General features: G+C 48.0%; 1 protein-coding gene across 1 annotated transcript in view; it reads left to right on the top strand.

Moving 5' to 3' along the window:
* LOC147235431 (calsyntenin-2-like) overlaps positions 1-24,400 on the top strand; it is a 193,347-nt gene that overhangs the window by 93,129 nt on the left and 75,818 nt on the right. Inside the window, exon 3 of the mRNA XM_086143552.1 lies at positions 17,822-18,017. Coding sequence (XP_085999678.1) covers positions 17,822-18,017 — 196 coding nt within the window. The remainder of the gene's footprint in view (positions 1-17,821; positions 18,018-24,400) is intronic.

Here is a 24,400-nt window from a genome sequence, read left to right as displayed (position 1 = left end):
AAAACTTTTATTGCGCAGGTATTAACAACCAAACCCGCCCATGTGTGTTATTTAATGGTCCAATGGTCAAGGGGATGAGAAATTCATGGGGGACTTTAGTTTCCCTGGGCTTTTTGGAGGCTTCGCCGGATGTCATTGGTTCCTAGAAGCTATGATTTGGGTTCACACATGACAAGCGGGCGCTTAAAAGATTAAGCCCGAGGTCTAAGCCCTGAAAATCCACCAGCTTGCTTGTTTCGCCTACATCCACCGTTTGTATTTATTTATTTTTTTATTTATTTTGTGAAACTGGGGAATGGTTTTGGAGGCTAATAGAGCTCTTCTAACTTCTAGGAGTGTGACGTGAATTGGAAACCTCAACTCCAGGAAATGAAAGTCAGGATTCATCAACGGCAAAGCACGGGATGGAAGATACGTGTCGGGTTCGGCTAGAGTACGGGGAGAAAAGACAAGCGCATGTGGGGTCAGGGAATGGAAGGACGTCAGCTACGTAGCTCAGGGGGGTCAAGAATTTTTGGGATCCTCAAGGAACTTCCCGGACAGGGAGCATCCGGCATAGGTGCATCAGGGACTGGAAAGACATCGGCAACATAGCACAGGGTGGCCATGCAAAGGACGGATGCTCGCAGTCAGGATCGACCAGGATCTCCTGGTATCCTCCAGTATCTTCCGGTGCAAGGAGTAGGAAACGTAAGGGGGTCTTGGACAGTTGACACGACGCAGAGGGGTCAGGGAATGGAAAGGCATCGGCAACGTAACATAGGCTGGTGATGCAAAAGTTGGAAAGAGGCAGTTCCAGAATCTTCCGGTATCGGAAGTACGAAACACAAAGGGTTGAAGGACTGGAAGGGGCGCAACAGTGCAGGGAGTTCAGGGACTGAAAAGGCATCCGCATTCAGGATCTTACCAGGCCACCCTGGATCTTGGGGTATAGGCCCTCCCGGCAATGACCCTCAACTGTGCAGAAAATTAAGTTTGTAAAAGGCATGTGTCATTTGCCGGCCTACTGTTAGGATATCCTGATCCACAGGAAGAGCAGATGCGTCTCTGAATGTGCGAGGCTACCCTCTCCCCGGCCACTTGGTCCATCTCTTTATGGGGATTCCTTAGGTGTTTCCAGGCCACCAAAGAGACACAGTCCAGTATTGTCCGGAGGGCCTTCTCCTGGTAGAACATGATCCTGACCGGTTGACCGAGCCATCTCGTCTGGCTCGGGCACCCAGCGGAGGAAACTAATTTCACCCACTTAAATCCGCACTACAAGTTTGCCCTTGTAAGGAGCATTGGAGGTGACGGCGGCTGACCCCAACACGCCGGGCTTGGATAGCCTCCCTTATCTTCGCCGCCACGCTGACATTTACCGCACCCGTGCCTCCTTTGTCCTGCTCCCGTCACTGTGACCGTGGACCTTCAGATTGACAGGAATCCCAGTACAGCATTAATTTCCCCTGCTTGCTCACTGTGAAATGGGATGAGATGCATGCGAGTTGTCGGCGCGGATTTCCGTGGATTGTGCAAGGACATGAGCATGAACGCTCCGGAGCAGATTTCGAAGGGCAAGAGATCCAAAAATCCAAATAAAATTGGCTGGCGCGATAACAAACCCCCAAGTGGGAAAGCGATTGAAAATTACCATGAGTGACATTTGCGCAGGCCGGCCCTTCTTCCCCCCGCCGTGATTTACATCCCCGTGATTACACTATCTGGCCCGCCGAAAGAAAGATGGTTTTGGAGCCGCACCGGTGGAGATGAATTGGCATGCACGGAGCGTTTCTCATTATCTTTTTCAATATTGATTGGGCATCAAAAGAGCATCCAACAAGCGCGCGGCTCAGACTTCATCTACTGTCTATAATCTGCCAGGCAGGGGAGTAATGCATTATTAATCCGCTCTTGACATGTCGGCTGTTGTTGTCATAAATAGTTTAGAGGGCCCCGTGACTGTCTTTGATGAATCAATGGGTCAACATGGCTTTTTAATATTAATCACGTGTAAAAGATTGCCGGGGTCCGCCGCGAGGCGTTCGAGGGAATCCGGAGGGTTTTAGAGGGCGCTTCTCGTGAGGCGGCGTTTGCACAGCGCCGGACTTTTTTTTTTTTTTTTTTTCCCCCAAAATGCAAATGGATGATGAAGGTTTCAGCAAAATTAAAGGGAGGAAGTGTTCGGTCATCTTCCGTGTACTTTGTATTTACGCCAGGGGTCGACCGTTTGGACGGTGACGATGGAGGCAGATGATTGGCTGTGGCGATCCCTGAAGGGTGCAGGTCAAAGGGCAACCGAGAGCATGTGATCCAACGACGAATCGGGGAAAGATGTTCTGATGGCAAACCGGGCCAGACAGAGTCCTGCCTCTGTTACAATTGCCTTAAATATCACTTTTATAAATGCTTCCTCACCTGTTGACACAAATTTGACAAGACAACATGAATCTTCTTCTTCTCCTTCTCCTTCGGGTTTATCCCCCTGACTCTATTCTGTGCATCCTCCTCTATCACATCAACTTACTTCCTGTTTACTTCCTACTTCCTACTTACTTCCTGCCCCTTGGCTGCTCTCACTTGAATTCCTCTCATTTACACACATGTTTTCCGTCTTGCTGCAGGTAACCTTCATCCTTCCAAAATACCTCCACATCTCTAGATGTTCCTCCACTTTCTCCATGGTATCACCACAGGTGGCAATATCGGTACAAACACAGAGAAAATGAATACGAAAAAAAACAATTTCCGATAGCGCATCTTTGAGTTTATCTTGTTCGGTTGTGATACATTTAAAAAACAAACAAATAAAATATTTGCCATTGCAACAATGCAATTAAATGATCTGTTAATTAAAAACAGCTATCAAATATCAGTAACGGAGCATGAGGATTTTGATCGATTTTGTAGATGCAACATTGCAGGCACGCCGGCGGTGATTTCCATAAGTGGATGATTAGCGGTTTGTCTCCCACTGACGCTACAGCCATCTGTGTTGGCGCGAGCGGCGCAGACCTCGTGGCGAAGCTGTAACAAGACCAGCTGACGGCGTCTATACTGCAGTTAATGGCACACCGTAAAGATAATGTAAAGGGTCGTAAAGGTGCTAATGCTAATTAGCTTGCCGATAGATATGAGCCACGGCATGCCAGCGACGTTCGAGATTGCGTTTTGGAGCCGGGCGGCGAGACGGAAAATCATCGGGCCTGGAGATAATAGATAATGTCGAAAATGAGCTCGGTTTGGATTTCAAAAAAGTCAGGATTTTTCTAGCTTGGATCGTAACAGTCAACTACTAAACTAAAAAATGGGTGGGTTGGGGTTTCAGAAACACCTAGCCCAGACAAATACTTTCTAAACGCATCAGCAAGCAGAAATTAATTACATATTGTATTTTCCTCCTTTTTCCTACCACTTAATAAGAGTTGACATTATAGATTAGTAATTACGACAGGTTTATTGTTGGGCCTTATCGGACGTCTGAGTGAGTTGTGATTGAATTATTCTTAATCTGTCAGCAGCGATTGCTACATCAGCTTGTCGGTGGGAAAAACATCATCCGGAGACAAACAACCGTACACCCTCTCATCGACGTGTCATATTGAGACATTCAGCCATTCATTCCGGGACCTGGGTCCGCTAACCGCCGAGCCCCAGTGCCGACCCTTGTCAGAATAATCCTTTTGGAACAATCCAAACAAATTGTTAACGCAGACATAAAAAGATGCGCGATGTAATTAATATTTTTGAAGTGTGTGTGAACAGACAGAGGAAATCACCGTCATTATCTCATTATCAGGCTCTCATCACAAATCAGCGTTGTTGCGTTTGACTAAGTAGTTGGGTATTTAGTCAACATTTAATGGCACCTGCTATTCCGGCGGGCGTTTGCGCTCGGCGGCCATGCAGCGCCAAGACCGAGACCGCAACTCCAGTGAGGGCGGATGGTGACCTCTGACCCATGGAGAGGAATCATCTGCTCTTCACCTTTTCACCCCCCGGTGAAAAGGCACTAAACACATTTGTTCGTAATGCTAAGCGATTTCTAACATTGGCAAACGAACACGGATAAGATGACTAGAAATCGAAAATAAAACCCTATTCATGCACTCACACTAAATCTGAAATGATCTAGGTTAATCGAGGGTATCCTAGGCTAACCAGAACCTCTCGAGGCCCACCAAGGCGGTCAAGGCTATCTAGGATTATCTCGGCTAACCAAGGCACATCGAGGCTATCCATGCGATCTAGGATTATCTTGGCGCATCCAGACCTAGCTGGGCTTATTTCGGCTATATGACCTATCTAGGCTTATCCAGGCCTATCTAGGCTATCAAGGCTGATCTAGGCCATGCTGGCCTATCTTGGACATCCAAGCAATCTAGGAGATCTAGGTCTAGTGAGATTATCCAGGCTTTCTGGGTTTGTCACAGTCTGTTTGTGCTTGTGTATGGTTATCTAGGCTATCAAGGCTTTTCTAGGCTATCTAAGCCTATCCGGGCCGCCTGGGTTTATCCAGGCTGTCTTGGCGTATCCAGGCTATCTCAGTTTATGCAGGTTATCTAGTCTAATCTAGGCTATCTAGGCTTATCTAGGGTAACTAGGCCCTTCTAGGCTCTCTGGTTTTATCTAGGCTGTCTCAGTTTATCTATGTTTATCTAGGCAAGCTCATCTTATCTAGATTATCTAGGTTTATCTAGGATATCTTGGCCCATCCGGGCTATCCAGGCTTATCTAGGCTATTCTAGCTATCCCAGATTAGCCTGGCTATCTTGCTTTACAAGGCCAGGCTTTCACCACAATAACACAGAACCGGTCTTAGACTCGGGGATTGAAACGCGCATTTGACCTCCAGAGTCAATTTTGGTCTTTCATCAGGGGGGAACGGGATGGAGGGATTGGAACGAAGGGAAGACGAAGGATGGAGGGGGGAGCTGGAGGGATGGAGGGGGCTGGAAGAAACGACTGACACTTAATAAGAAGCCCTGTCTGAGGAATTGCGGCGAGCGAATGACGGGAACAAATGACAGGACGAATGAGAGGAATGGGTGACGTGGTCAGCGTCCAAGCGGAAGGCAGGGCTATGCGTGCGCACTCACACACACACACACACACACACACACACACACACACACACACTCACACACACACACACACACACACACACACATACACTCCAGTCTCTCGGCTGGTCATAAACCATTTATATTGTTACTCCGAAGGCGTGTTGGTGCCTGTGTGTGCGTGTGTATGCGTGTGTATGCGTGTGTGTGTGTGTGTGTGTGTGTGTGTGTGTGTGTGTGTGCGCGCAAGGGGCATGGGGGCTCTCGAAAGAAAGTATAGACAAGGGGGGACTCCACAGGGCATAATAGTAATGTGTACCGCTGTTGCTGTAATTTTTTTTTAACCTTTTGCTCTCTCACACACACGCACACACACACACAGACTCACATACACACACATACTTGTTAAGCGCAGGCTGTCCTACCTATGCATTTCCGTGTCCCTGGCCTAGTTTGAGCTAAATCAATGAGTGATGATGGCCCACAGGTGCCATGGGACGGGGGGAGGGGGGTAATTTTTCACGACCTGCCCGAATGCAAACTTTTCCGGAAACGGCCCTCGAAGGACTTCGTGGCTTTTAGCCCGATGATTCGATAGGAAAAAAGAAAACGACATGGCTGAAGCGTGAGCGCGATCAACGGCCGGGCACAGGTGGCTAAGGGGTCTCGTTTCCGTGGCGACGAGTCGATTGTGACGCATCACGTGTTTCGGATCCGCGGCCGGACAGTAAAACACTAAAACAGAGAATGGAAAATAGTCAGAATCGAGAAAAAAATAGTGACATATAGCCTTCTTGAACTGCAGTGTTGGCATTTATGCAACATCCGAAACCTTCGCCGATTTGTTTCCCATTTCATTTTCGAGTTCAGGCTGTGTCACCAGAACAAAGCAGAGAACAGCTTTTACCGTCCGTGTTCTGAAGGTGACAACTTAATCTGCGCAGTGACGCAGAATACTTCAGCTCCCAAGTGCAAATCATATGATTTTTATTTCTTTTACATCTTTTGACTCATATTATCAGCCACTTTCACACTTTAGGAACTTTCTGCACTACTGAGAACCTCTCCAGGAACAAGGCTGTTTTGTTTGTGCATTTGAACAGCACAGGAAGTAAAGAACATGGACCTTGCAATGTCTTTTTACGGATCCACAGGAACTCTTTGGTGCGTCCTGATTGGTGGAACTCATAAGCCATGCCCATTAAAAAACGCCATCCTTAAAAAAAAAAAGTCACTGATTACATGTTTTCTTGCAACAAAATGGACAGAAACTGTGAGAAATGGAGCGAAGGGGAGGTCTCGGCTCCTCTGGCCAGCTACACCTTAAATCCGTTTCCGAGGCTTGCAGAGGAACATCGATGCGTTCTCCAAAAATAAATAAAAACTTAGGGAGGGAGAAGATAACACTAATTCAACCCATCTGATAATCCGCTGTTATTATTCACGCCGTGCAGAGCAGCTCCCACCTCCGTACTGACTATCATTTTCCCCTTTTTCTCCTGTTGTGGTTTGTTTTTGACTGCAATGCACGGTGTGAACACTTATCTCACACCGCTCCCTGTCTGCCTGCGGTAATGCAAATCTAAAAGGAGGGACGAGGCTAATTCCTGGAACGGTATTTAACCCGGACAGCTCTTGCGCTCATAGCTATTCAAGCCAATTCTGTTATTGCCGTTGACTGGGTATATTTAGGGGAATAATAACAGAAGGTGTAACTCAGGATGTCTCATCCGCCCCCTGATGGAGTTTTCTCCTTGTCCTCTTAAATACTTTGCTTGGATGGAAGGCATCAGCGGCACCACCCTGCCGCCGCCGCCGCCGCCGCCGCCGCCGCTGCCGCCGCTCCACAGACAAAGGAATAATAACTTATTCTCAAACACACTGTAGCCTTCACGCCAGGCTTCACCCTGCTCCTCCCTCCTGCGCCTCTCATTCTTCTCTTCTTGTCTTCTAAGAGGAGGTGTCACCCGAGGCCATTGTCTTTCACAGTCCACGGGCAGCCGCCAGATCGCCAAAATATAAAAAAAAAAAAAAAAAAAAAACCTCGCTCATCCATCTGCCCAGAATGTTCCAGTCGCGGGAGACTTCACATCAGCGGGCTCGTTGGATCGCCATGATGCGACTCGATGATTTTCCGTGTTAAAAAAAAAAAAATTCGCCTGGAACCCGGCCCCGCCGGCGCTCGGCGGCAGGCCCGCGGCCAGCTGCTCGCCATCATGGCCGCCGAGCCCTCCGAGCCACTGTATAAAATGAGTGATGGCGCTCGGGGCGGACTGCCAGGATGCGGCGCCGCGCGATGACTAGCGGGGGATGGTCGTAGCGCGACGGAGGTCCTGAATGTGTACATTTTTAATTTTCCGTAAGGCTCAGCGATTGGGAGGGGGAGGGGTTTCCTGGCGTCCGACCCGCTCCACGGACAGTAAATCTTTCCCTACTGGGATGGAGACATCTTTAAGATAATTGATTTTATTCACCGCGCCGCCCTTTATTCAAACATTCATCATCTCCGCTGACCGACTTCTGCATGCAGGATTGTTTGGAGCCAATCTGGGGCGGGAGGGTTTAACCTGAACCGGTCACCCGTCAATCGCGGAGGTAGCAATACACACATCTGACCAACATCGCTCGGCAACCTACCTACCGTGAGAGGAAGACGGAGAGAACAAATAAACCAGACATTCAACTGCTAGTTACCGTCTCATTGTTTTTTGGTATTGCCTCAGTTCTCTGTCTTTCCGTGCGCCGTTCAATGTGTCGGCGCTCGTGTTGCGTTCCCATCCAGCTCGCCGCGGCGCTGCCGAGCCGCGGGCCTCGCTGGCGGGTCTCCGCATGACACTCGTCATTGTTCTGCTCGCGTCGTTTCATCTCCGCCAGGATGTTCCCTTCCTCTCTCTTGCAGAAAAACAGAATTGAAAATCACACCAGCCAAATTAATAATAGCCAAAGGACGCCAAGTCTCCGATGGGCAGTTGGAATAATGGCGTTAAGTGGGTTGCCGCGGTACGACTGGGGATTGCCGTATCCGTTACCACGACGACACTTCACCGGCATTTAATGGGATGGGAACTGGGAAAAAATAAGGATGAAAATCACAGAGAAGCCGTGAAAAGAACTGGAACTTGTGAAAAAAGGCTTTGTCTAAGGTGTTGCAAAAGCTTGGAATTCTTGGTTGGAGACCCAGCACAGCTGTGATCTGCCAAATTTCCTCTTCCTGGTCCTGGTCCTGGTCCTGGTCCTAGTCCTGGTCCTGGTCCTAATCCTGGTCCTGGTCCTGGTCCTCATCCTGGTCCTCATTCTGGTCTCCTATCTCTTCCTCTTCGTCTCCCCTCCAGCCTTGTTACTCTGACATGGCTGGATCCAAGTTGTATGCTTGGTCCAACCTGACGTCACCCATGGTGTTTGCATGACTGGCCACACCTTTCTCAATTTCTGACCCTCAAGGTCGGGGCCGTGGAGGGCTTCCTCTTTCAGCGAAGGAACCAGGTTGGAGCCAAGGTGGAGAAAGATGAAGTGAAAGATGTAGAAGATATGGTTTTCTGGTTTAGAGACACTGAAGGGAAGATAGGAGGTGGAGCTGAAGGCACCAGAGATGAAGATGTGGTGGGGTTTTTTTGGAGGCAGGAGGATGGAGAAGATCAGGATCATGTTGTTTTGGAGGTAAAGTCAGACTTAGATGATTTGGACATGAGGCTGATTTGGGTCATGAGGATCTGGGTTGAAGGATGCTGATGTTGGAGCTACCGGGCAGGAGGTCTGGCGGAAGACGAGAAGTTTGTTGGTGTGAGAAAAGAGGATGCAGAGGAGAGGGTTAAATGGAGGCAGATGATTGGCTGCGACCCCTGAAGGGAGCACTCCGATGGAGCAGGAGAAAATTTGTCTGGGTCTTTTGTTATAATAATTAACAACAACAACAACACAAGTTTTTGAGTTTCCAATCAGTGGCTGGTTTGCGCAAAGGCTGCCATTAGCACGTGCATCCACCGACCCTTTCAGGGAGGAAAATCATCACTTTCAAATTAACGCTCACTTCCTAATCCACAGTCAGACAGCTAAACTGCACTTTAAAATGCAAATGTAAACACTTCCGCCGCCAGACCTAATTGGAAGATACTAAAATAAAAACAATGGGGGGGGGGGGGGGGGGGGAGGTAGCCGGGGTGGGGGGGGATTACAAATAAAAAACTCTTCTGTCCGCAAGAAGTAATCCTTAATTAACCCCTGGGATGTGAGAACCGTTGGAACGCACGTTTGGTTCGATTTTACCTAAACATTAGCGTTGGAGCTCTGCCTGTCACTGGAGTGCCATTTGCAAATCAAGTAATCCGGGTCACGTTGCCCAGCAGTGCATTGGACAGAAGCTGAGCCACACAGTTCTCTGCACCCATCGGGCAAACCAATGAATTATTGGGAGAAAACTGTCTTCTTCATGTCCTTTGGACCGCTCCCTCCAGGGGTCACCTTCCTCCATGTAACCCTCTCTTTGCTTCCTCCTCCCTGGTCTTTCTCCAGACCTCTAACCCGCAGCTGCTAATCCGTCACCTTCTAACTTCATGTAACCGAAAGCCAATCATCTGCCTCCATATAACCCTTTAGTTAACCCCATTAACTTCCTGTCCTTCCCTCCATCCATAAACCTCCTCTGGTCGTCCTCCAGGCCTCCTGGCTGGCAGCTCCAACTTCAGCATTCTTCCACCCGGATCTCCACCATCCTTCCTCTGTCCACGTCCAAACAATTTCAGTCTGATGGACTCATTCCTTATTCTCTTCATCCTTCCTCATTCCTAAAGCGAACTTCCACATCTTCATCTCTGCTGCTTCCAGCTCCAACTCCTATCTTCTCCTCAGTGTCTCGAAACAAGACAACATGGCACATCCGTCCCTTCTCTGAGGCGCCTAGCTTGAATTTGGCTTCAACCCCTCATGATGGCGAACGCTAGCCTGGAATCCCACCAGGAAGCCACGGCATACATTTCACAAACTGTACTCCGGCGTTTCCGCAGTTATCGCCCAACTTCGATTGGATCCAGGTGCAACTCCAGAAGGTCTGAGAGAGATGTTAGTTTTAGCAGCTGTAAATTTGAGCTGGCGCCTTCGGATCCATTTGCGCGATTTCCCTTCGATTCCGCTCCTCTCTGTTGACTTTAGATCTAATAAAGCCGAGGCGCAGTCACAGGGACTGTTAGCCAGGAGATAATGTCGCTCTCGTTGCGCGGCATCGCTAAGCGGAGAACATCCTCGGGGGCTTAATGGAGGTCGTAAACTCCGATACGGAAATTTGAACACATTGAACTCTGACTGGCCTTTTTTAGACGAAGACTCATCTGCTGCCTTTGGGCCGCTTCCATGAACAGAATTGGAAAATTGGGACTATTGATTTCTCACTTTGTTTAATGCGATTGTCAGGTTGTTTTGCTTTTTTTTTCCCCCTCCCATTCCGCTCCGCCTGCATCCGCTCCAACTTGTTAACACATAAAAATCCATGGATGGATCTTATATGATTTGTGAATGATGATATCAGTTGGGATAGGCTCCACCCTCTGAAGCTAATGAATGAATCAATGAATCCTTAAAGAATAGAACAGATGAGTGAGAGGACCTGGCCGATATTTACGTCACAACTTTTTAAATCACTCTCATTTGTTTTTTCCTCTAAAGATCGGTCGACGCCTCCTATGCAGTCGGTGGGTAAAAGCGAGGGGTTTGTTTTTGTTTTATTTATTTTTTCCCCTCAACGATTTAGCCGGTGCCGCAGCGGATGCCAGTCTGTTATTGATGGTTTTAACGCTTGCACAGCACTGCTCTGGCTCCCGTCCAGGTCCGGGCCGAGGTGAATTGACATGTTGCCGGACGCGTTCTTGTGATTTACTTTATCGACGCACGTGGGGGGGGGGGGGGGGCTTTGCGTATAGAATCCTGCGCTGTTTGCCGAGCTAATAGACCTCTCAAGGCGCTAACACAAAATAGCATTGATGTTCTCATGGAAAGTAGCCGTCCGTTAAAACTACTCTAGAGGGAGATGATGAACATGGCTACGTTAGCTTTCCCAGCTGCTATGTCAATCGTTTACCTGCTACGGCTAGCTCAGGCTAATGATGCTTACTCAGCTGCAAAGCTCTCTGAAGCAGGTAATGACTACGCACGGCAGGTGTGGAGAGCGGTGGAACACCAGCTGCAGGCGTTAACGATCGGGTCTCCAAATCTTGGACCGAAGTGACAAAAACCCGAGCCAGCAGCGTACAAAGTGTCGTTTTCTCCGGGAGCTCGAAAAACACAAACTTAGCTGTCGACCAGGGTACGACGCTGTGCGCGGTGGGGTGGTTTGAGTAGCAGCTGGAGACTGGAAAAGAAAAACTAGATCTGAATTTGAGGTTGAGGAAACTCCTACAATGCAGTCACTACTATACTGCATCAACGGTTGCTGGAGATTTGTTTGTTTAATTCCTAAACAACTATCAACGCACGCACAGAACTAGGGAAAAGGGCTTTTGCCTATGCTGCCCCCACTGCTGCCCCCAGACTTCAAAAAGACTGGAAACTCCCTTATTTTATCTCACTAAATGCTTTTAAAACCAAACTGAGAACACTAGAGGTCAACTTGTCGAAATGTAATTGCTTCTTTTAACTGTTTGTAATATTGTTCTGTCTGTAACTTGTAAAAGAGGTTTTCTATCTCAACGGGACTTTTTTCCTGGTTAAATAAAGGTTAAATAAAAATAAAAAATCAACAGACAGAGGGGAAGGGGGCCGTAAAAGCTCAGCTGCCCTGCGGTTCGGTGCTTGGTTCTGGTGATGGTGGGCAGGAGGTTGGAGTCCGCTGATTGGAGATGCAAGGAGACGGAGAAGATCCGTGATGTAGAGGTGGTCAAGAGTACCGAGGGGTCTCTTGAGTTTGGACGGTATGTGATATTCGACTGGTGGAGTTGATTGATGATGGGTTGATGTTGTCAATGCTAGCTGAGTTTTGTATTTATTGTTGTTACTGAAAGTCAGTAGATGGACTGCATAGATTACAGTAGTCAAATCTGGATGTTAGGAAAGTGCAATTAGTATCTTTGCAAGGGAGCAGGGGTTGGAGGGTGCTAAAACAGGCCATGTTTTAAAGGTGGAGGGATGAAGTCCATTATGACACCGAGGTTGTGCAGTCAGGTGGTTTGCAATGGTGGGAAGAATGAAGGGACTGATGGATTAAGCCCGAGGCCTTCATCTGTGCGTCGTCGGCGTAACGGCAACAGCAATTGCTCCACTCTTCTCGAAATCTTCTTGTTCTGGCAACTGGACTTTCTTCACTTGAAGACGTGTCACCTCTCATCTGAGAGACTCCTTCTCTTCTGTTTGAGCAGAATCTCATGTGATGGCAGTGATCCTATTCATTCATTTATTATCTATATCACTTGTCTTGAGTGTATCCAAGCCGGCACTGGGCAAGAGACGGGGTTCCCCCTGGATCGATCATAGAAACACACACATTCACCCTCTCTTCCACACATACATGGAGGAATGAAGAAATGCGCTATCACTCTGGAATTCCGGACCTCCTGCTTAGCATTGATGCTGGAGTTAGATAGGCTGGTCCCGTCCTCCAACATGTTGGAACCCGTGTCTCTCACACACACACACACACACACATACTCACGAAGGCACAGAGAATGTCATTAACTTTGCGAGAGGAGGCTTTAATGTAATTAACAGTTGGGAAAGACAAGACGGGGAGGTGGAGGCGGGGGGGTGATGAGCACCGGTTGAGGAAACCATCTCACGCTCCTCACGCTGCAGACGCGGGCCCAACCCCCCCCCCCCCCCCCCCCCCCACACACACACACATACACACAACCCCCACCATCCTGTTGAAAAAGTGTGTGTTTTAATTAGAAAATCCCTCTTCAGCGGTTACACACAAATGCAGGATAGGCCAAGAAAAAAACCCAGCACTCCTCAGTTTCGTGTTCTCCAGTCGGAACACGCCGGCCTAATTAGTATTAATCCTTATCAGCAGAACGGACAGCTCCTCAATTGTGTGTTTTTTTTCTTCCCTCGGCTGGCTAATTTCATGAAGAGCATAATTATACCGTTTTCAATTTCGGCTCCCGCTGCGGAGTTACAGGGGCTGACAGTCTATCTCCGCGCCACAGCTGAGAGGTCCGGGTTATGTGTCGAGTGCGTCGTGTGTGTGTGTGTGTGTGTGTGTGTGTGTTTGTGTGTCTTTTTTGGAAGACGAGATGAGAAGTCGCAATTTTCCTTCCAAACCCCAGAACCGGGGGGGGTGGGGGGTGGAAAGGGAGGCGACTTTGCACAAAACGGGGGGGATCGATTCTCTTAAGTTGGCACGTCAGCGCGCGGGAAAATAAAGTCGGCGCAGATGTTTAGATGTTTTCCTGCTGTAGCGAAGTGGCGCCCGGTCCAGGATCCATCCATCCGCAGTGTGATACCCACTAATCTGATTTTCTCGCCATCTATCCGCCGCATATTCCAACAGTAGGAGGATGAAAGGCACGTCAGCTCTGGTTTGAGCTGCCAAACTGGCACCGTTTGACTGTGTGTATGTGTTTGCATGCATGCAAGTGTGTGTGTGTGTGTGTGTGTGTGTGTGTTTGCATCTGTGCTTTGGTCATTTTCCAGCAAAGGGAGGGGCGGGGACTCTGATCCGCCTTCTGGCCGCGGCCACTCGTTCTCCAACCGATAGCTCCGTGGACCCCTCCGTCGTCCACTATCTGCACGCCCGTGTGTGTGTGCGTGTGTGTGTGTGTGTGTCTTAGTTCTGTTCTGTTAGCTTTGATAATAAGTCATGCACACGCACACACTCCCCCTCCTCCCCGATACTTTGTCACACTCCTCCGGCTCGGCAAACACCGGTGCTGCGTTGGCTTTCGCATATTACGACCTCTTCGACCTCAAAAAGTGCAGAGGTGTTGATTGGTTGCTCGCGTTTTCCGGGCGCACCGGCTAATAGGCCGTCGCTAATTTGAAAACGATAGTCATGGAGGCAACGGGAGGGGAAAAACAACAAAGAGGGCGCGAAGAACAGTTCTTTGGGACAAACTTTTCCCGCGCCGATTCTGGTGCTATGGCTTGAAATCCCGATGAGTGAAGTGTCAAAGAAGGATGGAGTGTCATGCACATCCGTCATTTTTCACCCCCTTTTCTCAAAAAGCATAAATCCGCCTCTTAAAAGACTAATGTGACACGGAGACACGCATTTAGCTCGCGGTTTAAGTGCAGTAATTAGCATCTGTGAACCCTCCGCCAAGTGCCAGCCGCCCGACATCTGTTCCCCGATGCCGCCGGGGTTAGCGCTTCTACCCCCCCCCCTCCCCGTTAGCTGCCACCCATCATTTCACAAGTCTGCTTCCCCAAGAGCTGTTTGGACGGTCCCCGATCTTCCAATCAGCCCGACTCGATCCCGTCTGCCGTGCAATAAAATCAAGGGGAGCGTGTCGGGCCCCTCAACCCCCCCGCCTCGCCACGCCACCGCCATCAGCATATTCCGGTATCGACCCTGATGGGAAGCCCCCACCCGCAATTCTTCACTGGATTTATGTCTTGCTCCACCGGTGATGGATTTTCAATTTTGGCTGTTTTGTATGGATGCGGGTGCGCGGCTGGGAGAGGCTGCACAACGGCGCTGTTCGTGTTGGGCCGTTTTGCATTTCTGGCGTTTTGTGATGTCAAACTCTCCGCCGCGCCAGGTTAGGCAAGTCTGATTGAGTATTGTGGCTGCTCCTTTATACCTTCTGTCTATGCCCTGCGTCCATTTCCTGCGTAATTCTCTATGTTAGCCAAACAGCTAAAGGCACAGTGTCGCCAGAAGTTGTATGCTCGGATGCAAGTCAATTCAATTTTAATTAAAATAACTCCAAATCCCAACGCGGTGGCGTTGATGACTCTAGAAAGGTAGAGCAGGTCTGGACCACCACTCTTTTAGATGATCTACAGAAACCTGGCAGTCCTCCCATGAGTGAGCAGCAACGAGGAACCATTGCAGAAACCCTTGGACGGATCAATGTGTGGCAGCCTTCTGCCTCGACTGTCTGGGGTAAAAAGGGACAGAGATGGAGTATGAGGGTTAGAAGGGACAGGCATAAATGATCTTATGAAAAACAACAGCAAGAGAAGAAGACCGGAGAAGATTTCTCCGTTCACATGTTTTTAATGGCTGCGAAGACCACCAAGATCTACCACGGCGCCTCTTTGAATTAGATCAGTTTAGATTAGATCAAATTCGACTTCATCTGCAATATGACGTTTGAAGATCGTTGATGTTTGGAACAGACACACCGCTTTTTGTGTGTGGTGTTAGCTTAAATGAACCCCGACCCAAACAGGTTACCCGCAAAATGTCATCTGACAGACGTGGATGAGCATTGGAGGGTGAGGAGAAACATCGGGAAAAAAAGTTGCTCTTATCAGAATTTTCCAGGATGCACGCGCAGATCGGATTAAGCTTTATTGTCATTCCAGACGCGTGAGTACGGGGCAACGAAATGCTTTTTAACATTTGATCAGAAGTGGAAAAGAGCAGCAGGTGCAAATAAATATAATAACAATATGTACATGGTATGTCAATTTGCATGTGATTATAGATAGGCTACAGATGGATATGTGCAGTAGATGACGTAGCCTATGGACAGGAACTACTTACAAGTACAAATGTACACTTATTAAGTTATGATTGAACTCCGGTGGACAAACTGCTCAACAACCATTGCGACGTAAAGCATGCATTGGGAAATACGTTGGCGGCGGCGTTCGAAACGAACGCACGAGTTTTCATACGAAACGTCAGCATAAATGAGCCACAAACCCCGACTTCCCCCCCGCCATTTCCTTGCTATTCTTTGGTTGTTCTCTTCATCTTTTCCCTGCGCAAAATGTCATCTGGTAGACCTGGATGAGCATAGAGGGTGGGGAGAAGCGGCAGGAAATAAAGTTGCTCTTATCAGAATTTGCCAGGACGCACGCACAAAACCGCCCGGGAATCCAATTTATTCTCTGCTGTTAGCTTAAGTGATATCAGTGCAATTAGCCGCTGCGGGTCAGAGTGCTGGCCCACTGGTTTAAGTGATTTTTCTGAAAATCCCACAGTGTTTCGGCACAAGGGAACATCAGCTCTCCCTATAAAAGAAAAGAAAAACACCAAGGCAGCTTCCCGGGGTCAACTCGGCAAATAGACCGCTTCTTCATCCGACTCCCTAATAAATGTCAGCTGCCTCCCCGCTCCCGGTTTGTTCCTCGTCGCCTCCTCCACTCCCGATTTAAATGGATTTTCTCACTCTGTGAGTCGGCACGAGGGGGTGACTTTGAGCCGCCGGAGTGTCAAGAAACTCAATTGTCGTGTTTTTGCGTCACTGTGTGTGAGCGCGCGTGTGTGTGTGTGTGGATGGAAAGCATCGATGTAGGCGGCGTGCCCTTGGACAGAGTGTGTCGGTGATCTTCATACGGTGTTGCAACGCATTTATGTCTTTTTTTTTTTCCCTGTTGGTTAGTACGAACAGGAGTGTCAGGAACCTGAGGAACCCGAGGAACCCCGACCGGGAGCGGTGTTTATTTCTCGCTAACTCCACCCGCTGAGGAAATATATTTTCAGATGTTCAAAACAATTGCATCTGTCATTCCGTGGCCTTCATCCCATCTGCTATCAGACTGTTTAACTCCACAAACAAATTTGCTTAAATTATTACACGGTGTAGAAGCTGCTCACAGCCCCCAGAATACAGTAGAACATTGCTCACAGAATTAATTTGTTAAATCAGATAACCTTAGTTATTGCTGTTTCTAGTTTTCTCTCTGTTCTTGTCAGCACTTGTATTCTGCGTTTCCTCAAATCAGCAAAAGTTTTCCCATCTGAGACCCTCACTAACGCTAACGTTATCTCCAGCAAGCTCATTAATCCGAACTAGTCACTTTTTTACTTCTTCTAAGACTCGAGACCTTTTCTTTATTGACGTAGTCGCCCCTTTAGCCCCTTCATTACTTTAGCTCATCTTTGGTCTTCAGGATTGTGCAGATGATCGACTTAGCCATTAGCAAGATGTGCTACACCAACAAGGTTCTCACGTTTAGCTATTATTTCCTCCTTCAGATCAACTGTTGTTCTTAACTTCTTCTTAACACCACTATTAGTGGTACTGCTAATTTTTTGGGAGTCAGTTTGAGGGCTAACTTATTGAAAAGAAGCGTTATAAGAGGAGGACACAACGATGAACGATATAAGCAAACGTGTATTACCACACACGACTGCCTTTATGCTACAATGCTACAATGCAGAAAGCCTGTGAGTTTGTTTGTGGGCATACATGCACCGAGGCTTGTTCGCAGGTTGATTGGAAATTTGATTACAAAATTGTGTTTGTGGGTTGTTTTTTTTTCAGCATCGCTCGTGCTGGATTGTTTTTTTTTTTTTTTTGCACTTTTTGCCCTACCCTTCTACCTCCACTATAACCTCTCACAACTCCCATCTGTGCAATATTATTTATTCATATTTATATTACTATACATTTTCTCTCCAGGACACGTTTCCCACTTTCCACTTTCAACAATTGTTTCCTATGAAGGCACCTGTTTTAAAAATTTGCACTAAACTGTATAAATTGTACATACTCGGTTCTCCCATACTGCGTTGAAGATTGGATTTCCCCATCATGCGATCAATAAAGTCAATCCTTATTCTTTTCCTTAAAAGGTCCCGGGCGCATAAAAACATGATAACATCTTTTTCCGCGCACGCTTCGATCGAATGATACCGAGCTGCGGATTCTCAAATCGTCTCCTCCCTTTCTCTGCAGGGGAAATCTGCGCGTTCATCATCCACGGGCTGGACGCCCCCTTCCAGGCGGTGGTCCTCAACGGGACGTCCGGCGAGGGCCAGCTGAGGGCCCGAGGCCTGGTGGACTGCGAGCTACAGAAGGAATACACCTTCATCATCCAGGCTCACGACTGCGGCGCGGGCCCCGGGGGCGCCGAGGGCAAAAAGTCGCACAAGTCAGTAAACACCGACATTTTCTTCTCTCCCTTTGAATATCTCGTTCTGGAACGCACCACTTTTCACGAACGTCAACCAGATCGTGACAGATGTCAGGTTGCGACGGGGCGACGGCGTTCCGTCATCTCCAGACTGAAAGGGGCTTCGTCAAATCTGCCGTGGCCCAGAATGAAATCATCTAAGGACACACACACACACACACATTTCTATCAATCTCACAGGATATTTGGGTCGTAAAACAGCAAGATACTTATTGTATAATTCAGCACCGATGTGGAGGATCCACTGCAACACATATCAGAAGAAGAGTGTTTTCAGAGTGTGTATTTCGGCCGCTCTGTATTCCACACTCGCAACCGCAGTCCGTCTTCGGTGGATTTGTGTTTCGCGAATCCAGACATGGACTGCGTTTCCCCCTCATCTATTAGCGGGAATGGATTTTTTACTTCTTTTTTTTTTTTTTTTTTTTTTTACACGTTCCCGTCGTCGCTCATCAAGGCGGCCGCGGTGACGAGCAGACTGGGCTGCGAACGCCGCATCCATAATTGATAACGTTCATTTGTAAATCGTTATCCGCTTTAATATCTTAGTCAATATTTGAAAAAAAAAAAAAAAATTGAGGATATTTACCGGGTGCTTGTTTGAGTTGGATTATGGAGCACAAAGAACAACAGCAGGGAAATAATTCAAAGGCAGTGAGGTTGTTCACTGAAATAAAAAAAACTAACAAACAGGGCTGCAAGAAGGTCCCCGGTTGGATTCCCACAGGAGGTCTTTCTGTGTGGAACCTCCATGTTCTCCTCAGGGTGCTCCAGGTTCCTCCCGAAGTCCAATATAATACAATACAATTCAATACAGTCATGTAGCAGATGCTTTTATCCAAAGCGACTGACAAAAATTGCGATTCAATAACCGAAGATCCAAAGCACCAGTTGTCATTATACAGAAGTCACCATTCTACCAAATAGCCATCTCAAAACACTATACATACATTCATTTCTCCGTTTCTTTTTTTTTTTTTTTTCCAAACACATGCAGGACGTTCAGTGGAGACCTTACATTGAGGTGTGAATAAGAGGGTGTAGTTGTATGTCTCTATATGACTTGTGAATGAGGAAATTAATGTTTTTTTTTTGAGACATGTGAACGGTTGCATGTCTCTATATGAAGTGTGAGTGAGAGGGTGAATGATTAACCCTCATATTATGTTAAGGGTCAATTTGACCCATTTCACCCATTGACCCAATGGGTCAAACTGACCCTTAACATAATATGAGGGTTAATATCTCTACATATGGCCCTTCGATGGACTAATCCAGGGTGACAGCTGGGATAGGCTCTGCCCCGCTCACCCTCACGACCCCCTCAGTGCATGATAAGCGGTGCAGATAACGAATGAATGAAAACAAATGTGGTTTTCAAGAAGACGTATTTTCCCGATCTTGTGGCAGATTAGCAAAACTGCTGTCTGGCTTTTTCCCAGGCAGTCCCAGACTGCTACTCCCGATTCCCCCCCGCCGCCGTCCCCCGGGTTCATTTCAGACGGCTGGCGTGGCAGAGACACCCTCCAGATTGTGGTGCCTGGTATTTTGGCAGGAGTGGAAGGCACGAACAGGAGATCCTGGCTGGAGGAGGTGCTGGTTGGACTCCCCGCCCGCTGGCTCTCTCGCTCCTGGTAGAGAACTACGTCTTCAACCACTTTCCAACTCAGTTCGTGTTCCATCTCCTAGAACTTCGTCTGCAATGACAATGATTGTCGAAACCCTCATTCCTAGTTCTCTTCCAGCTTCTTCTTGCATCTTCCTCCCAAAAAAACAGCAGCAGGTTCATTGAAGACTAGTGATCGACTCGGCCTCTCGTCCAGCGAGAGCCGTGATTGGCTAGAACACCATCACATCATTGGCGAAGAAACCCCCCCCAAGCTGTGCTTCAATGTCCGGGTCAAGTTTTCTTTGTTTTTTTAATCTGTCTTCGAGGTCTGGATCCATCGGGGACTCGAGGGTCTTCAAAAACGAAGTCCGGTTGCTAGGACACCCTTAAAAGCGGCGCTCTGTGACGTGACCGAGCGAGATCCTCCGCTCACCGCCATCTGTCGCCACGCTGCTCCTTCCAGTTCTTTTCCTACTCCTCCTCCTCGCCGCCCGTCTCCTCAGATCAGCCTGGCGGCGCGTGACTGACGCGCACTTCTTTCTTATTCCCTCAAATGAGATGTTGTTCCCCTTCAAACGCCACGTCAAACTCTGGATGTGTGCGTCGCGGCTGGGAATGATCTCCCGTGGCAACAGCGAGCTTTGGAAGGAACGATTCAACAGAGGGCCGCCTCTCCCAGGCGCTGTTGCACGCAATACCTTCTCACAAAGTATATTTTATTTTCCCTTTAATTTCCCCTTTAGCTTCGATTCTTTTGCAAAAAAAAAAAAAAAAAATGACATGAAGGTTCTGCACGCGCTTAGACGCTTCAGGAGCAGGGTTTATTTTTGGAATCGGCTTGTGAATTCCCGGGTTACTGTTCATGCGAGTCACCTGGCAGCCTCGCGGCCGTCAGTCTGAACGTTTCCCGCTTTGGACGGTGAATCAAATGCAATCGAAATCCCTGTTGCATCCGGTTAAAATTTAAACTCCCTTCCGCTCTGTAACACGTCTCTCTCATGTTAATTTGCCGGATCTGGACGGCGCTCCGTTTCGTCCCTCGGGAGCCGCCGTCGCCGTCTTTCACTGGAGATTGAGATTTCTGAGCAGCTTCCCGAGATCCAAGAGCATCCCAGGCGGATTAGAAAAGACAACCAAGCCGGCGTTAGCTTGGCGCTGCCGCTCAGCTCGATATACCCTTCGCTAAGCCACAGCGAAAAACCCAAAAACAAAATAAAATGCTTAACTCTTTGAATCATTGCTCAACTTCTTTACCAGCTAAACACAAACCTTTTCTATAGAGTCAACAGAACTCATTTTATTCTATTTTATTCTATTTTAATTTATTTTCTTTCACTTTGTTTCATTTGATTTTTATTTTTCTCATTTTATCCATATTCCAATCATATTTTTTTAGAAACAAACCAAGATGAAATATTGACTTTTTCGGAACAGTCGGTTACAAATGATTTAACCGAAGCTCTATTCATTCATACATTTAATCACTTTTGTGACTCATCGGTGGAAGATATTTTAGTTTATTACTTCTTCATGGTTGTCATGGCTTTAGATGATTTACCGATAAATCCCCCGGAGTTGTTAAATCTCAGAAATTCAGTGTTATAATTCATTATAAATTATTCCTTGTCCTCCTGATAACCCCCCTGTGGGACACAGAGGGTCACAAAGCATCGGGGCGCCGCTGACTGATCCAACATTTCCACTAAATTCGGGTGTTGGAGCAGCCCGACGGCGCCGCACAGGGAGAGTCCGACTACTTCATTCAAATTCAAATTCAAAATCCACAAAGTCCCTCTTGCTGTGGTGTGAAAAGGGTCCTGGTCGGGGCGCAAACACACACACACACACACACACACAATCTGATAACAAACTTTAGCCAGTCCTGCAGATCTGTAAGCCTTAGCCTCTGCAGCTAAGAGGAGCTAATTAGCAGCTAGCCGAAGGACAGCTCTCGCGCTTGCATGCAAATCCTAAACGCTGAGTCACATTCTCGGCGATGTTGCTGCATTTACATATAAATAAGACAAATGGTGCTGTTGCAGATAGATATGCTGATTTTGCATCCCATAACCACTCGCGCAAAACTCACTCATGTAGAGCCCCCACTCATCATTCTGGGGGGAAAAAAAAGAAGTCAAGTGGGTAAAGAAGTAGCAGGCGTTAAGCTCTGCCTTGTTAGCATAAGCTGTCGTGATGAATTTCTGCAGTGAGAGGGCCGGTGAGTGTGTGTGTCTGTGTGTGTGTGTATGTGTTGACTGATAGTGCAGACCTGTCAATGCGTAGCCGCCTTTCCTTTTTTATAATTTTTTTTTTTTAAACCGAGAAACTTAACTTCGCGCTCGTCCCACTCGATGCTAATATGAGCGAAGCCTCATTCTGTCAGAACCTGTTAGTTGATGTGATTATTATTCCTCGAGAGGAAAAGAAGAAAGAATAAAATAGAGAGAGAATATTGTGTGCGAGAGAACACGGCGTAACTTCAACTAACATAATGTAATGGGAGAATAAGGTCTGTGTTGTTCAATTATTGAATACGCTCCGCCAGGAACGTCACCATCTGTGCCAGTCCGCTTCAGTTACCGACGTCAGCTGCCGCCAGGACTTTCGTCAGCAGTTCTTAGAGCGCTGACACGCGAGGTGTGCTTTCTGGAGGCGGCGCCAAGGAAAGTCCTTGCAGGCTCCGCCCACTTCCTTCGGCGTCGTGGGAATCGGACGAATCAGGAAGGTGGGGTTTTATGCCATGTCTTCATGAAGGGGCGGCAGTGGCTCGGTTGGTAGAGCGAGGAGTCCCTCCGATTCCCTGCTCTTGTTCACACTTTGAAACCTCGAGGTGATGCAAGCGCTCTATAAGTGGAGACCATTAATCATTATTTATACTTTATTCATCCCTTATGGGGAATTAGTTCTCTGCATTTAACCCATCATGGATGAACCATGAGCAGTTGGCTGCCGTCACGGGAGCGGTGTCTTGCACTTCCGCACACTAGGAGGAGCCAGGAGTCGAACCGGGAATGTTCGGTTCCAAAGAATTTTGCTCTCCCTTCACGCCCCCCCCGCCTCCCTTAACCATCTCCACTCCAAGTGTCGAGAACCAGCTGCAAGAACTCCGGGATCACGGCTGCCAAGGACTGTGCTGCTCAAATGCTGCTCCAGAAAGTAGCCTGCTCCTGCACCAGAGGTACCTTTTTGTACCAAAGAAGAAGACGATACGGACAATACGGACGTGGAAGCTGCCACAGTGCTCATGTTCTGCACGGCAGGTATAATAACTGGATTGTCAGATGGGTTGAAGTGTTTTTACCTTCTCCCTGCACTGTGAAGAGTTAGCCGTTAGCTAACTCCGGACTCATTTTGGTCAAAATATAGATCTTTCTCTGCAAGCCCTGGAAACTCCTCAAAGCCGTAGCAGACCAGAAGAGCTCTGACTTCTTGGTCGCTCCATTTCTCTGTCCGTGCTGTCTCAGGAAAACAGCCAACCAGTGACCACAGTAGCTTTTTAAAAATGGCGCCCTACGGTTTACAAGAAGTATCTGTAAATGAAGGTGGCTTGGGAGTTCCACCAAAAACCATAATAGATCCGGCGGAGCTGTAAAAGAGACTTCCTCGGAGTTAGACCTGGAATGGTTCCTCAAGCTGAGCCGGTTCCTCCGCTGCCCCGACGTTCCTCAAAAAGTTCGAGGAAACCACAAAAAGTTCCTACAGGATGAAAGAGGTTGGTGACATCATGAGAAAACGCCGCCAAGGGGCGTCCATCGGAGGGTGAAGCCGTCCCGTCTGGTTCCACCTCGGCCTCAGATTACATCCCGCTCCCGCTTTTCCCCACACGGACCGCCCGGCCGCCACTGCCGCCGCTGGCGCCTGGGGGCCGGCGTGGGAGTGGGATTTCCTTGCATATTGATGAGCTAATCATCCTGCACCGTGCATTGGATCCCGCCGGAACGGTTAGAGCCGATTATTCGTATTCCTGTCTCGCACGGCGGAAATTGATGATTCAACCTCTGGGCTAATTCCTGGCAGAGATTAATCGAGTCTTGTGTTGTACGTTTTTTTTTCTTTTCCTCTCGCCCCCCAACATACGTCTCGGGGACTTTATCCGGAACAGACATTAACCTTGTTGTGGCGGCCGAGCGGGATGCCAACACAGTCTCCCAGATTAGGATTAGGGCTGCAGAGAGTAGGATTAAGGTGAGATGTTGATTTTAGAAATGTATTCATTTATTTATTTCATTTTTATTTAATACATTTATTTATGTATTTATTTATTTTTCTTCAATTGCCCTCCCCCCCCATCCCTTGTCATTCGTGGAATTGTGTGTGTGTGTGTGTGTTTGTACTTAGCAGCAGCCCTCCCATGATATTCAGTGGGGTTACAAATCTTTGTACTCTCCTTCTTCCGAAAAATGGTATGGAATTAGCAGGAAATGTTTCGCCACGGACGCGGGCTGCTGAGCCAAATGACCAGCAAGTGGATTATGATGAAACGTGTGTGTGTGTATGTTTGATAGGCACAAACTGAATTATCGGATCCATGGAGCAGTCACTTCTGGTCAGCTGGAACGAGCCGGGCTCCAAATTCGGGACGGTGCAGAACTGCCGCTTTTTAGGGAGTCGAACCTCTTCATTCATTCATCCATCCATGTATTATCTTCCCCTCATCTTCAGGGTTGAGGAGCTGGAGCTTCTCCCTGCTCTCCAGGTTCACCCATGACTGTTTGACCATAGAGAAATTCAC

The sequence above is a fragment of the Fistularia commersonii genome, chromosome 3 (assembly GCF_037954325.1).
Source record: "Fistularia commersonii isolate RoL2024-O1a breed Wild chromosome 3, RoL_Fcom_v1.0, whole genome shotgun sequence".
Classification (NCBI taxonomy): domain Eukaryota; kingdom Metazoa; phylum Chordata; class Actinopteri; order Syngnathiformes; family Fistulariidae; genus Fistularia; species Fistularia commersonii.
This window is presented reverse-complemented; position numbering and strand designations above follow the sequence as displayed.